The following is a 15333-nucleotide window of genomic DNA, read 5'->3' as shown; positions in this document are numbered from 1 at the left end:
ATGTTTTAAGTTGAAATAATGCAAAATCTGTGGGATTAATCATTGTAATTAGCTTTAAAAATCATTTTATCGTGTCTTAAACGTTGAATAATGTAAAATAAGTTCAAGAAATGAAAATAGCGACTGAAGCAGAGCCGTCATTTCAAGGCGGATATCATTCTCAAACTGAATGTTGAGCGCGGCGCGTACTGAATTCCCCATCTCTCTTGCATCTGTAAGGCACGTGTATAAGGCGCTTCCCGCAACAATAATTATTTATGTTGATGTTGATCAATGTATTTCTTTCATAATGAAATAACTCGAATCATAGAGATTTTGATGAGGATTACATAAAATATGAAGAATCTGTATTCAGTATATTTGGAGAAATTAAATAAAATATGTCCTGGTCACTCGCTTTCCATCATATTGCGGCAAGTGTTGAAAATGAGAACTCAATTAAAAGAAAGCGGTTCATTGATTTTGTATTCGACTGTTTGTCGAGAGGTTCTACATAGAAGCTTCTAGTAATATTACAAGCTTTATTTTTGTAGATTCTGGTGATGTTTGTTTGACATCTATGTAAGATTGGCCATTTCGTGAATTGTTTGATTTTATATGACAATTATTAAGGTCAGATTTGGTTCCATGCCAAAATTCCTACAAAAAAAAAGAAATCGTGTACTTTTTCATTTTTCTTTCTGCCCTTTCCGGATGGAAATTGGAAAACATTGTAAAAACATATCCAATAGATTTCATCGCATGGCATGCAGTAAAAGTCAACTGTAATTACAATTATGTATAATTTAAAACGGTTATTATTTTTTAAATGAATTTTAAATATTGATTCAATTAAAAAGATAAAGTAAAAAAAAAAAACACTGTCTCACTTTATGTACATACGTAAATATTAAATTTATATGCGTTTAAAATAGTATCAACGATTTAAACTATGACTAATTTATATTAAAAAGCTACTCAATACATACACAACACTACCTTATTTTTTACAGGCCTATTATTATATGTTTCATTTTACTTTGCGGTATAAATCCATTATTATATACATATATGTATATATACATAATGCCAGTGATTCCCAAAATATATGTTCATACAAACATAGTCTTTTGATATGAATTTGTATTGTAAACGTGTTCTATTAATAACTAGGCTATATATTTTCGTTATGCACATGCTTCATAACAGCTTGCAGAAACAGGAAATTACTATAGAGTAATTCTTAGAATAGCGTATCGCTTAAACGTTTATTTTATTTGTCAAAGCACATAAATAAACAACGTTTGAAATATAATACCTTGCTTAAACAGATAATTTATGAATACCACACTTGTAGATGGGGATAATGTACTTTCGATAGATGTTTTCCTCGAATCTAATTTTTAATGTATGTACATATACCTATAATATATATTAAAAAACTAATACCGCATATTCGTGGTTAATCCGCGAGACGAATAATAATTATCGTTGCCCCCGTTTTAATCTGCGTTGCCCTTTTATTTCGTAGGGATGCTTGGGCGACATGAGCGTGTGATACCTCAACAGCAACCGGGTTGGGAACTGATAAGCGTCGCCCTTTTGTAGGGAAAACACCCTTTTCAGCGCCCTTCGCCCGGCGACCCTCCCCAGTATCCGTTTTCCCCGTTTTCCACCCCCATCACTGGCCCACATTCAAATGATCAGCGACGCGCTCATGAGCTACGTGCTACGACCGCTCTTGTGCTACTAATACGTGCTTGTAAAGCGTCAGTGCAAAGTATCGTCATACTTTTAGTTTAAATATGTATATATTGTTATTTTTAATGTACTGATATTTTTAACTCACTATGAACCGTAAACACATACGCTGTGTTTTTAATAAAACTTAATTCAACAAAAAGTTAACACAACATGTGTTTTTAAATCCTCCAAACTTCATACAAGAAAAGGATTGTTTCAAATTTTCATTCATTAATATCATACCAGCATATCTTGGATCCAAAATATCGATAAACGAATTTTAAAAATAAATTTAAAGCTTGATTTATTTTCCAAAGAATTGATCGATATTATACAGTAAAGATTTCGAAGCACCAGATGTTTTTTTCTACATGTGTACATATTTCTCAAATTGAATTTTTAATTAAAATGAATATCACAATGATCTACAAGATAGGTATTTTTTATTACGTGAAAATATATTGAAATGTAAATATATATTTTTTTTATACAAAATTGAATATGGAAATCATCACAGTTTGAGTAATACTGATCTGATCATTTTTATAATCGAAGAAAACCGTAAAGAAGCTGTATTCCAATTTAATTGATAGAAAGGTTTAGAAGTTACATATGTTTGATTTACAAAATATATTACTTTAAGCATTATTTTGCAAAAAATTACGTGGTTTTTTTCAATGCATGTTACATAGATTTCGAGCATAGTGGAATTCAACATACATATGTAATATTTATTCGCGTATATAAACCGGCATAAACCGGCAAAAACATATGTACTTCATTTTAAGGCTGTTTATAATTGAGAATGAGGTGTTTTGATGTTTGAGTATTTTAAAGCAGTATAGAGATTCCCGAATTCGAGCCATGGGCTGAACTCGATTGAAAAAAATTATTCGGGATTATTTTTGTAGAAATGCTGGTCAGACTTTAATATTTGTGACTCGCTTCCTATCAGAGTTTACCCATTTATCTAATTTCATTGTTGAAACGGTTCCTCATCAAAATTAGAAAAACCATTCTGCCTACTATTTTAATATGATTTCAAATTTGTAATCTATAAATTTATATACATATGTACAAATTTAATACCATAAGTGTCGCTCAGGGGAAACCCATAATGGCATCATGGAAAAATATTTAAAAAATATATAAACGTTCTGACTTATAGTAATCGAGTATACTGAAGATTTATAAAAACTGGTGAGCTTCGTTGAGCTTAAAATATTCGAATACTTAAAAATATTATAAATATTATTACATATGTATGTATTTAGTGTTTGATACAATGTTGTTACGATTGTGGTTTTTTTCGGAATTTTCCCTTCAGACTGTTATCAGATTTGATTTTGCTTAAAAGCGACACTACGACACACACACACAAACACACATTGCGAGCGTTGAAAATATGTATGTGCGAAAATTTAATTAAACAAGAATTTTCATTCAACACTTTGCGCAATAAATTGAAATTTTCACTCGTTTAGGTCTCCCCGCGCACGATGAGACTTTTCATTTTGAATTTTGAACCAGAAGAAAATTGACGGGTAATATATGCACATATGGATCTGCTATTATGAAAATTATGATATTAAGAAATTGCTTTTCTTAGTTTTATACATATTATACATATAACGCATATGATCAACTAGGTATTGACTGTTTAATTTAATAGTTTTTGAATGAGTACAATTTAACTATGTACATGTCAATACTTACACAAGATAGTATTATCACTTGTGACAATACTTGTGGACAATACTTCACTCACTTCCTGATGCAAATTGAGGTGTGTTTGCTACTTATATGTGTGGTGATCAATAACAGAGAAGTATTTGAGTGAGTCGTAGTTATAAGCGTGGAGGAAATAAGAAGAAGCGTCAAATCATTGAACAGATTTTTAAGCTACAAGTTCTGTCGTGAAGGTTACAAGGCACTAGAAGAAAGTAAAGACATTCAATTTTGTATTTATTTATATATTAATTTTTGCCATTTGTACCATAAAAGGTTGCCCTAAAGTGACATCTATGACCAAACTTGTACATTAATATTGTACAAATTCTATTAATATTGTACAAATTCTACATTAAATTTATAATATTATATATTTTAACAATCAACAAAATTCGGATTCGTCGAATTTGCGAGAAATGGATGGGGATGCCGATTTTTATTCGATCCGTCACAACTTAATTAATTAAATAAAATAAATATTAAAAACTCTGAAAGATGACGATCGATCTGAATTTAATAACCAATTAGATATTTTCAGCAACGTATATAAATGAATAATTAATCTATTCCGATCGGGATTTCCACCCTCAACCTCTCTACTGGTAAACAATGGCTTAACCAGTGAGCAACCCTGTGGCTATTTTTTATATACATATATATGTATGTACATCGATAACATTCAGCAACAAAAAAATTAATAGAGTGGAGACTATTCAATCTTTATTAAATTTGATTCATTGAATTAGAATATGACAATGATTTATTCTTTATTCTCGTTCATGAGATATGAGCGTTTAAAAAAAATGCGCAATTTTTACAGATTTTTGGCTTTTGCAGTCTTTAACTCAAAATCTAGTATTGCTGTGCCAAAAGTGTAGTTGTATGTTTTTTCTATTGATTGTGATTAGTTAGTACTTTAAAAAACTTATAATTAATTATTTAACAAATTTTAAAAGTCAAAAATATTTTTTTTCTCGAGATATCATGCATTTATTGGACTAGTTCTCTATTTTACTACGTTCTTAAGGGTTGATTTTCCATTTCACAATCAATAGAAAATACACCTATTTATTCCAATACTCACTTTTGGCACAGAATTATTAGATTTTGAATTAAAGGCTGGAAAAGCCATAAATCTATAAAAATTTCACATATTTTTAAACGCTGATATCTAATTAACGAGAAGAAGCCAACAAAAAGGAATTGTCATATTTCAATTCAGTGGGTCGAACTTAGTAAAGATTGATGATTGATGCTCAATGTAGTTAGATGTATCATATATGTAAGGCTTTCCCAATTCGATTGTAAGGAAAATTTTCAAAAATCTCAACCTGATATTTTAAATCCGTCATTTTTTGATGTTTGATGTTGGAAAATTCAATTTCGACTTTAATTCCGCATTGCAATAGGGGTTAAAGTGATGTGTCGCGCTCAGAAGAGACTCGTCTGTTTACCGATTTCCATCTGCCCGCCCTGCAGAATGGGGTGAATAAATACACAACAACACCAGAGCCGAATCGGAATCGGAATTCTTTTAATTACGATTATTATATTTGTTAGAGCGTATAAATTATGAACGATCGGACTCCATAATTAGTTTTAAACTTCGGCCGTAATATTTTCCAACCGAGGCTTTCAATTATGACTCGGATTTTAATTACGAATCTTTTCAGGGCGGAAGTGGAGGGGCGGGGCGGGAGGTGCGGGAGGGGTTGCAAATTCGGACATTAAAATTCTCGAAATGTTTCGCAGCAGAGTGGCGCAAACTTGGCTCTGGTCCCCGAGAATTATTCAAACAAGAGTTGGTAACTCGCTGGCAGGCCATTTTTTACCGTGCTCGCAGCTGAAGCCTGACGACGCCATTGGTCGGGCTGGAGAACGACCCACCCCCTCCTCCCACTCGATCCACCTCTTTCGGTCCTCTCTCCCCAGCCTCCTCCGGGTCGATTTCCTCGTTTTTGCCCCGGTTGCTGCTGCAACTCGTGGAAACTAATGGCAGACTGCACTTCCGCGCTATTCCATCTGGGCGTTTCAGCTGAAATTAATTATACCGCGACTACGCTTTCCCAGCTACGGCTAGACCGAATCTGAAGACTTCATTAATTCCATTTTCGTTTTGAGAGAACGTGGATAACATTCTGCATGTCAGTCGCGTGAATGATGGCTCTGTGCAAGCACTAGGATGTGCCATGTTCAATTTATGTTCTATTTGACTTACAATAACACTCTGGTGCAATGCAATTGTAAATGAACCGTAATTGATCCACGTCAGAATGGTTCGAAAGGCTTGATTTATAATTGAAGCTTAAAACTCTCAAATCTACCCAAGAAACAATTTATGTTTTTATTTTCATTATGAATAATCCATAATATTACTTACATAGCTATATGTATGTAACAGGTTATGAAGAATAGGATATATGAACTATTTTCTTTTGCAAATTCGCTCACATTTTTTCTTACTACAGATTTTAAACTTCGGTCACTCAAACTTGTGATTTAAATTGTATCATTTCTTAGACCGTTTTTATCTCTTTTATCCTTTTTTTATTCAATCTTCTATGTATGTAAATACATGTTCATTGGAGCATTTCAGCCCTTCAATATATACACTACATATGCATACATATGTATATGATGTTACCTTTGTCATACTTCTCATCTTTGTTTTTCGCTTTCAATCTTTTATCGTTAATAAATGCACACATACGTTCTTATTAAGTGCAATTGCTGGACTTTATCTTAGTGTAAATAATCAAATAAGTTGATATTTTTATCGTATAATTTTTTTTTATTTGATTTAAACCAATAAATTATTTTTTTAAGCGAGATTTGCATACATACGTATATGTTAATCATGATTCGTAAAGAATATATGTACATTTAGATATTTATATATAGGTATATATGATATTAGGAATATTTCGTTACGGATTCGGACCTGCACGATCTGTGTAGTTGCGAGGGTGCAAAAGTACTCGAGGGGAAAAACTACCTCCGTGTGAATGGAATAATATAAATGCGAATGCTTTTCCGGTTTTAATTTCTTAAATATATGTACATTCATACATATGTCTCTTATTATGTAGCTATTTATTTTAATCATTATTATATTATACATGTTATAATTAATTATGAAAATTTTTTTAATTAAAACAATTTTTTTTTGTAAATTTTAAATACACTAATTTTATCTATGAGCGTCTCAACACTCATCACATTGTTTGTTTTACAAAGTCGTAATTATTCATGTTTATGATAAATTTTATTATTTTATACTCTCATACGTACCGCTCGAGGCATTTATGAGTAACATTGGATTAATTCACAAAATAATGCGTTTATACTGTTAGTATCTATGTATTATTTACAAAACTGAATTTCCTGGTATAATTTGTAAATACGTACGTATGTTTAGTTTGTTTTATTGCCGTATTGCTTTATTGAATATCTTGTTGCTTATAAGGAATAATTTTGTATCGAGGAAAAGCCTCATCAGTGACGCTTTCCGCGTTCATGACTGATTTATAATACTTTCGCACGTACTTTGTTTATTCATTATATTTTTATTATATATATTGTTTGTGATTCTATCTATTATAATGTCTAATACGATACTCCATAGAAAGGATGCAGTTAATGTGAAACCTCACAGTAATCATAAGCTTAACCATGAGACGCTTAACAGTGAACTTTTCCGTCGCTTTCGTGAAAATTTCATACTACTTCATAGAAATGTATGATTGTTCTTCTTATTGAATATTTTATTACTAAATTGATTTTTTTTTTAATATAAGTTTAATTAATTTTCATTTATTCATCTACATAAGCTTTTATGTTTTCAAATACCCCACTCTATATATTTTTAAAAATAAGATTATTAATAATATTGATCTATTCTTCGTATGTATGCATATTTTATGATTTTTTTACGATTTTTCCCCTTTTGCAGTACAAGATTTGCTATATAAACCTAATGTGAAGTCAAATTATATTGAAAAGATGATCTTTGTTTAGGACTTGGTTCTCCTTTGTATTAAATATGTATCTATATTGTTGCAGTCGACGTCGCTGGAGCCACCCCCGGATCTGCGAAGTGCGGGACTCCCCGCTCGTCCACCGCCGAACATCGACCTGGATCGCTGTTTGGATCGGTAATATAACACTAAACTTAATAAAAAATACACTTAATATATATACGAATCTTGGACATGAATCCATGCTCGGAAAAACCCCGGAAAATTCAATCTAACGTGCGTCGCCTATGTTACCTATGAAGATATTTGAGCGCCTCGAATTGTTTATTAACATTGAATACATTGAGTTTGATTACGGTTAGTGGAAAATTGTGTGCAACGATTAATCACTCAAGTATGTTTTTACTTCTTAATTCATCAAATTCACCAGATTGCCAATTTAAGTCGGGTATCTTGGGTATCATCTTTGTTTTCAGTAGGCTTGTAATAATTTCGTATCTCGTTGAAAGGGGCGTTTAATCAATTAATAGAGTGTTAGTCAACGATGATTTGTTTAATGAGATATCTGTGAACCTGTTTGGAACATTATTTTATCTATTATATGATACATATGTATACACATACCGAGTATCAATTGATGATTTGTGATAATATTTACAAATATTAATATAAGAAGTACCCAAAAGTAATCGGAGTTTTTATTTTAAAAACTTGTAGTCAAGGATACATTCAATCGTCTTCAAATGACTCCATAAAATCTTTGTTCTAACGTTTTTTCAGTTCAGCAGTTCTGGAATCCTTCAATTGTGTACAATACGTGTATGTTATTTTGAGATTTCATAGTTTTCTTCAACTTCTTTGACATCTTCATAACGATTTCCTTTCAGCTCTTTTCAAAACAGAATAAAGTTACATTTGGGTAACCGGTACTGCTGAAAAAGTATTCAATATCGGTAGTATCGGTATTTAATTAATTATCGATACAATATTGTACGTTAATCATTAAATAATTTACTTTTTTAATTTATTAATATCGTAATTATAAAATTATGTGTCGAGTCCTTCTACACTGCGCGAATTACTGATCAGTGAGTTTGAAAAAGTCGATTGGCTTGAGCGTCATTGTTAACAGTCAGTTATAAATCAATATATGTTTGCAATCGGAAATAATGTCATGAATAATTTATCTTTGGTTTCGAATTTATGATACACTTAGCGTCTCCTTTGAATAGCAGGTAAAAAGTATGTTGAGTATCGATTCATTCTTCGACTATCTGTACAAAACTAGCCGATATAACGTTTTCTTCTGAATTTAAATTACATAAAATCGAAATTAATATTTTATTTTATTTCATAGAACATAAACACTCGCCTTTACAGATCTCTCCAAAGTGACGAGTGAACTTTAAACAGATCAATCAATATAATCAATATATGTACATATATATATAATCATTTTATACAATGCTAATTCATATAAAAATTCACAGTGACATATAATGGAGAAAGTTTTGCAGCATTTTATAATCGAATTGCCGAACCTGAATAACTTGAGCTTATAGCAAGAGAGATAGGAAAGGATATGCCAATTTTACAGGAACCGTTTCAAATAAAATCAGAAAAATTGGCAAACTCTAATAAGAAACGATCGACCTGGATTCACAAACCAAGGTCTGGCCAGCATCGGGACTCTAGTGGGACTCGAATCGGTGACCACTCTGCTCGAAAGTATAATATGCTAACCACTAGTCCACGCCGCTGGTTATAATTCAGTTCTATCGGTAGTCTTTTTTTTTTGACAAGAAAGCGGCAGTATCGGTATTAGAATCTCTAGAGTACACGTAATTTTTGTTTCTTAACTTGACATAATCTAATACATTTATAAATTCGAAAGATACTTTGTATGTATGGAGGGTTTTAAGGTTTGGGTGGAAGCATCGAAAACAAATCAGAATTTCTATGACGACGATATCAATATCGTTGAATATTATTTTTGTTTCGATTCAAATAAATTTAATATTAAAAAAAAACAAATGGATGTTTACTATTAGATTGTTTTGTTTAAGCTGTTTATATTACAAATACCGAGCGAAGCCGCGTAAAACCACTAGTTACATATATAAATAAATATATCATTCTTAAAAAACGTATAAGGAATGTGACTCATTTGATAACGTTATCGCCCATTCGGTTTAGCAAATTTATGTCCATATAATCGTAATTGGATAGTTCGGTTAAGTAAAGTTGAAAATATTATATAAATACAGTTGCTGATTTGAAACACATAATTCCGTTGGACACTGTCCAACTACACATGTATGTATACTAAATTATATTGTATGCGTGGATACGCAATTAAATGTGTATTGAATAATGCATTAAAAATAGCAGTATTGTGCAGGTGTTTATTTGAATTGTGATTGTTATTGTTTCAGGTGGTCCCCTGGGGAGCCAAGACGCCGTCGAGCGCGAGATCGGCCCGACTCGCGCGTCTCGCCTCCACGACACCATCTATCGGTAATGCTCGACAATAGTCCCACTTCCGGTCAAAAACCGGATATATTTCACTTTCCTTTTCTTCGGACGTCCGAATCGGCCATATGTCACACACCCGCCCGCCCACACACGTACCTACGCGTGCCGCAGTTTTCATTCACGAAAACGACCCACCCACCCACCCACCCCCTGCCATTTCTCTTGTTCGGTCGGTCAACAATCGGACATTTTCTCGCCACCCCACCGTTTTCTTCGCACTCGTTGATTTATGTCGCATATATTTCACATCGCGGTGTCAATTACGTCGAATGCGGTTCAGATATCCAGCGTCGAAATTTCTGCTGGGTGTGGAATGAATGAAAGTCTGATATGTATGTACATTTGATTCGAGCTGTTTTTGATCTTTTTTTGATGAAATTTTTCTAATCTTTTCTTTTTGCATATATTGTGGAATTTTCATGGTTATTATCAGTACAGTGGGCATTGCATACAGCTTTCACTTTCAATTATTTCATCTCATTGGTCCGTATTCACTATCATCATGCTCCACGCATTTTCTTTGGTTCTATAGACTTTTCTTACTGTTCTGAAAACTGTTCTGGCACTTTCTTTTTCACTGTCTCTTATTTGCTCAATGCTGAACGTCGTATTTTGTCATTTGTATCATGTGAAATCCGGTGGAAGATCCACTTCTACTCCTCCCGGTCCTGTGCCAAGTTGAAAGCAGCGTTTAGGGATAATCCCGTCAGTATGAGAGACCGTCCTCTCGTTAAATGTTGAAGGTCGTGGTCATTTCTATCATTTGGAATCCGATAGAAATTCACTCCTCCCGTCCCTGTACCATGTTGAAAGCAGCGTTTAGGGACGATCTTATGGGAGACCGTCCTCTTGTTCGCCTTCCCTCTGGTGTTCTGGTGACTAGCGGCATCTCTAGACTCCACATTCTTTCTGGCAATATGGCCAAAGTAGGAAAGATTCCTTTTTACAAAGTTTATCTTAGTTCTACGCGTTGTGGAGAGTCTCTGAAACTGCCAGCTCTTTGAGAATGAAGATGTTCGTGCGTATGGTGGTTCATAAAATGCCACACATTTCACTTTATTTTTAAGAGTACATGTCTCGACTCCATACAATGTTATGTAATTACCAGAGATCGCACCAAACCGATTTTCGTTCTTATCATTATATATGTAGAATTGTTTTTCTATTTTCTATCCATGTATGTATATAAAACATGAAGGTACATATATTTTTAAAATTCTGCTGGACAGATTTTAAATGTATAGAGAACTGTTTCTAGAGGGTCATGACTTTCCTGTCTTCTAACTTCCATAATGCGGTCCGTCATGGTCCTCCAGCTCTCTCGACACGCTGCAGCTCGTAGTGACTTGACTGCCGTTTTCCCAGTGGCAGCCCTGACCTCGTCACTCCATCTTGTTGGGGATCATCCTCTTATCTGCTTCTATCAACGCTTCCCAGAGAGATCATTTTTTTTCCAGGCTGTCCTGGACTCACCTCGCGATGTGTCTAAAGAACTGGAGGATACACCTAAGACAAATGGATGATAGCCTATCGTCAATCCTCTGCTCTTGCAGGATAGAGGCATTGGATCTTCTCGTAACTGTATCAATGACCAATAATTACATGGAAATATTTTAGATACAGAGACTTTTTTTATGCCCCTTTTACTAATTCGTACAAATTGTGATATAAAATATGCCTAGTACGAAAACGTTCGTCATCACTGTTCTGTGCAATAATACTCATTCACTTAACGCCACCCCTTTAACTTATGTACTTCCTTCATTCTTCAGTCATTTTTCTTGCACCCTTCCACACATGTATACATAAGTTATAAGTAGGTACTGTCTTTTTGTCCACTTTTCATGCATTCTTCTAGCTACATAGATGACTTGCACATTAACAATTAGTAAGTCATCTATGTTTACTGTTCAAATGTGTATTCATTGAATCAATTTGTACTCATCGAATCATCAAGAAAATTGTTAATTTTTTTATAGGAATTTTGATAGATTTGAACTCAGCCTTTCCCAATAAAATCACCAACTAGTGGCTTCTTTGAGTTGAGCAATACATACAAATGTAGATGGAAAATCATCAGACATCTTCGATTTGCAGGTGTCCGAAGGTGGTTCACCGGGGACAGGTGGATCACCAGGGGGCTCGCCGCCCTCCCGCTCGCCGCCGCCTTCTTCGACGGCGAGCGGGGCGGTGCCCCCTCATCAGGCGCCTCCGCCCTCGTTGTCACCAGCACCACCCCCTCCGCCCCAACCAGCTGACCTCTATGCCGTGCAACAGCTCCTCGACCAGCCGCTGATTGCACCAGCGCAGCTGCAAGCGCTCATGAAGCACCGCTTTCTCCAACACCATCACATGCACAAGCAGGTGAGAATCAGTCAACCTCGTCGATGCAACTTCCAAGTTGTCGTCGCTCTCGTTCTATGTTTTGGTGATCAAGTATGATGAATTTCAGCTGTCTTCCGAGCTCAACAAGAGGCAGATGGAACAGGCCGCTCAGCGGCTGCAAGATCAACTGCAACTCAGCATTCTCCAAGGACATGCTTTGCATGGTGCCCCAGATGGACCAGGTACTAATCACTACTTCGACCAATTCAAACATACGTACATACATATGCTTTATTAGAAGCATTGTAAAATTAAATGGCTGGAGTTGTGCTATGAATTGTATACATATGTTAAATGGTATGCTGGTTTCAGGATCTCTGCAACAGCTGGGAGCTCAACAACAATTGGTCCAGCAGTTGCAGGCTGCGCAAAGACAGTACTTACTTCACGGACTTCCGAGACCGCCCCCAGCTCCGGCACATGGTTGGCTAACTCCCACAGAATCTTGGTTAGATGTATACGATATTGTGCCTAACGATTTATTACAATATCCAGGCTTGTTATCGTCCATGGTGTTCGGAGCGAGCGGGCCAGAAGTCAATTCCGACGAAGAGACGGCTCATCCACTTTTCGGTCATGGAGTATGCAAATGGCCGGGATGCGAAGCACTCTGTGATGATTTTCAAGCTTTTCTAAAGTGAGTTTTTTTGTGTTCTAAATGAAAACTTTACAATTCTGTGTTAATTATTCATATATTTGTAGATGTGAGCTGTGTATTTATATAGTACGGGAGCAAGAAAGTGCTTTCATTTATCTTGTTATTTACACAAACTTAGGCGAAGTCGAATCACTAACGAAATCGAATGTAGCAATATTTACAGTAAATGTATTTATATTCCATCTTATTGATACAAGGATTATTATTATTTTCTTTTGACGCAGTATGCTTAGAATTTCTTATGGAATACAAATGAATTTAGGCCATGTTGATTTACATTCAAAAATAGTATTAGATTAATTCAACAAAATCTATTTTTGTTCACTTATTTTCTTTTTTCGTATTATTTGATATTAGTTTTGTATTTTGTTATATCCTAACGGTATTCGACCATTAGCCCCCATATATTCTATCTGTGTTTGCAATCTGTAAATCAACGACTTCTATAATCTACCCCTGCATTTATTCTTTAGTCAACAGTCTTGTATCCCTTTTTTTAGCATTGTACGTTGCCTCAATTTGTATTCATTTTAAATCCTATGTAATTTGACCACACCCAGAAGCATACGATCTGAAGAATCTTTGCAACTCGATTGCCATCATTGCGTTGTAAAATTTAAAGAACAAAACTTATTTTTCATCTCGGTAGTCTTTGCAGCAGGAAAACTGTGAATCTTTTTTCCTATTGATCGAAAAACTTAATTGCCTACAGTCATAAAATCTTAATTGACATCGTATATTTGAAATGAATGAAATATGATGATATGTAGGTTTACTTCACATGACCCAATATTTCCTTTTTTAAGACATTTAAGATTTATTATTTGAGTTTATTTCGATAATTTTTCACTTAACCACATTTATAAGGATTGGTTTTTTATATCAATATTTTTATTACTATCTTAACGTACCAATTAGAGGGATAAATGATTTTAAATTGAGTTAAAAATACTGTTTCTCATGACTGTATGTATGATGCAAGAGCGAGATGAAGAATTGAGAGCCCATCATTCCGTCTCACTCGCTCACTTTCGAGCGATGAGCGCCCCCGCCTATAATATTTCATATTGTAATTTAAAATCATTTACCGTTTGAATTAGTACGTTCAGATAAAATAAAAATATATTGAAATTGAAAACCAACCCTTGTATACGAGTACGTAGTGAAATTTAGAAGTGGTCCAAAAAATGCATGACACATAGCTCGAAAAAAAGGTGTAAAAGATGTATATATTTGACTTTTAAAATTCGCTAGATAATTAATTATACGTATTTTATCCGTAAAAAATCACAATCAATAGAAAACATATGGCTATTGATTCCAATACTCAATTTTTCCATAGAAGTACTAGATTTTGAGTTAAAGACTGCGAAAGCCAAAAATCTGACGACATAAATCTGATGTCATATTCGAATTCAGTAGCTCAAATTTAGTGACGGTTGAATAGTTTTTGTTGTTCAGTTTTATTGATACGTTCCAGAGCATATAGCAAACATTAAAGCCTACAACGATACTACAAATTATTTTACCCAATATTTATTACAGTACAATGAGGCGACAATCTCAAGGCATTGAACTTTTTATCCTTATTTGTATCCGAATCGATTTCGCAATATACGTAACACGATCGTAGCCCCGTAACAGGACAATGTCCGACATTTTAATCGATTATTTTATCCCGGGTTTGACTGGAGAGCGTCGGGTGCACCGCAGAAAGGTTTCCGTTTTGTATGGCGCCACGTATGGACCGTGCGAGAGCCGGGTGGCCATCTTTTGTGTTGTTTTGTTTTCCCGCCACTTTTGTGTGCCGCTCGCCACGATTATTTTAACCGTGGCGTGTATCTTTCGGTGAATGGCTTTATTGGCGATATAAATTCTGCGCGCTCCTCTTGTTTTCCATATTTACGACCCCGAATTATTAACGCTTTCCGCCGATAAAGAAGTGTGTAGCTCCGAGAGGAAACCGTGCGCCATTACGCTAATCCGCGAGCCCCTCGACAATGCGATCATTGTGTTAAGTTTGCGCGATTATCGAATATGTATGTATGTTTCAGAATTCTCCAAACGATGTGAATGTGAACATTCACCGTTTAAATTTCTCGCTAAGGTGCTCGAAATGCTGCCAACTTTCCTGGGGTGCTCGCGTTAAACTCACTATTGTAATGCGAACTATTGTATTTTATCAAAATTTGACTTGCATGTGTATTGCTTTGTGTAATCTTAATGGAAATAACTCACATTATTATTTCTTTGACATCCACAACTTGATTTTTTTGTACAGTTTATTTATTTATTCATATATGTACACATGTGTATATGCCAAGA

The 15333-nt window shown here is 34.4% G+C and overlaps 1 protein-coding gene across 5 annotated transcripts in view; it reads left to right on the top strand.

The window, feature by feature from the left end:
- FoxP (forkhead box transcription factor P) overlaps window positions 1–15333 on the top strand; it is a 79087-nt gene that overhangs the window by 47060 nt on the left and 16694 nt on the right. For 3 of the 5 annotated variants that reach the window (XM_077432367.1, XM_077432365.1, XM_077432369.1), the window contains 6 exons: window positions 7516–7607; window positions 9866–9947; window positions 12063–12329; window positions 12403–12532; window positions 12663–12773; window positions 12846–12987. In XM_077432367.1, the coding sequence (XP_077288493.1) occupies window positions 7516–7607; window positions 9866–9947; window positions 12063–12329; window positions 12403–12532; window positions 12663–12773; window positions 12846–12987 (824 nt within the window). The remainder of the gene's footprint in view (window positions 1–7515; window positions 7608–9865; window positions 9948–12062; window positions 12330–12402; window positions 12533–12662; window positions 12774–12845; window positions 12988–15333) is intronic. The other 2 variants (XM_077432368.1, XM_077432366.1) reach the window with 1 other exon arrangement.

Source organism: Arctopsyche grandis, chromosome 6 (assembly GCF_051622035.1).
Source record: "Arctopsyche grandis isolate Sample6627 chromosome 6, ASM5162203v2, whole genome shotgun sequence".
Classification (NCBI taxonomy): domain Eukaryota; kingdom Metazoa; phylum Arthropoda; class Insecta; order Trichoptera; family Hydropsychidae; genus Arctopsyche; species Arctopsyche grandis.
This window is presented reverse-complemented; position numbering and strand designations above follow the sequence as displayed.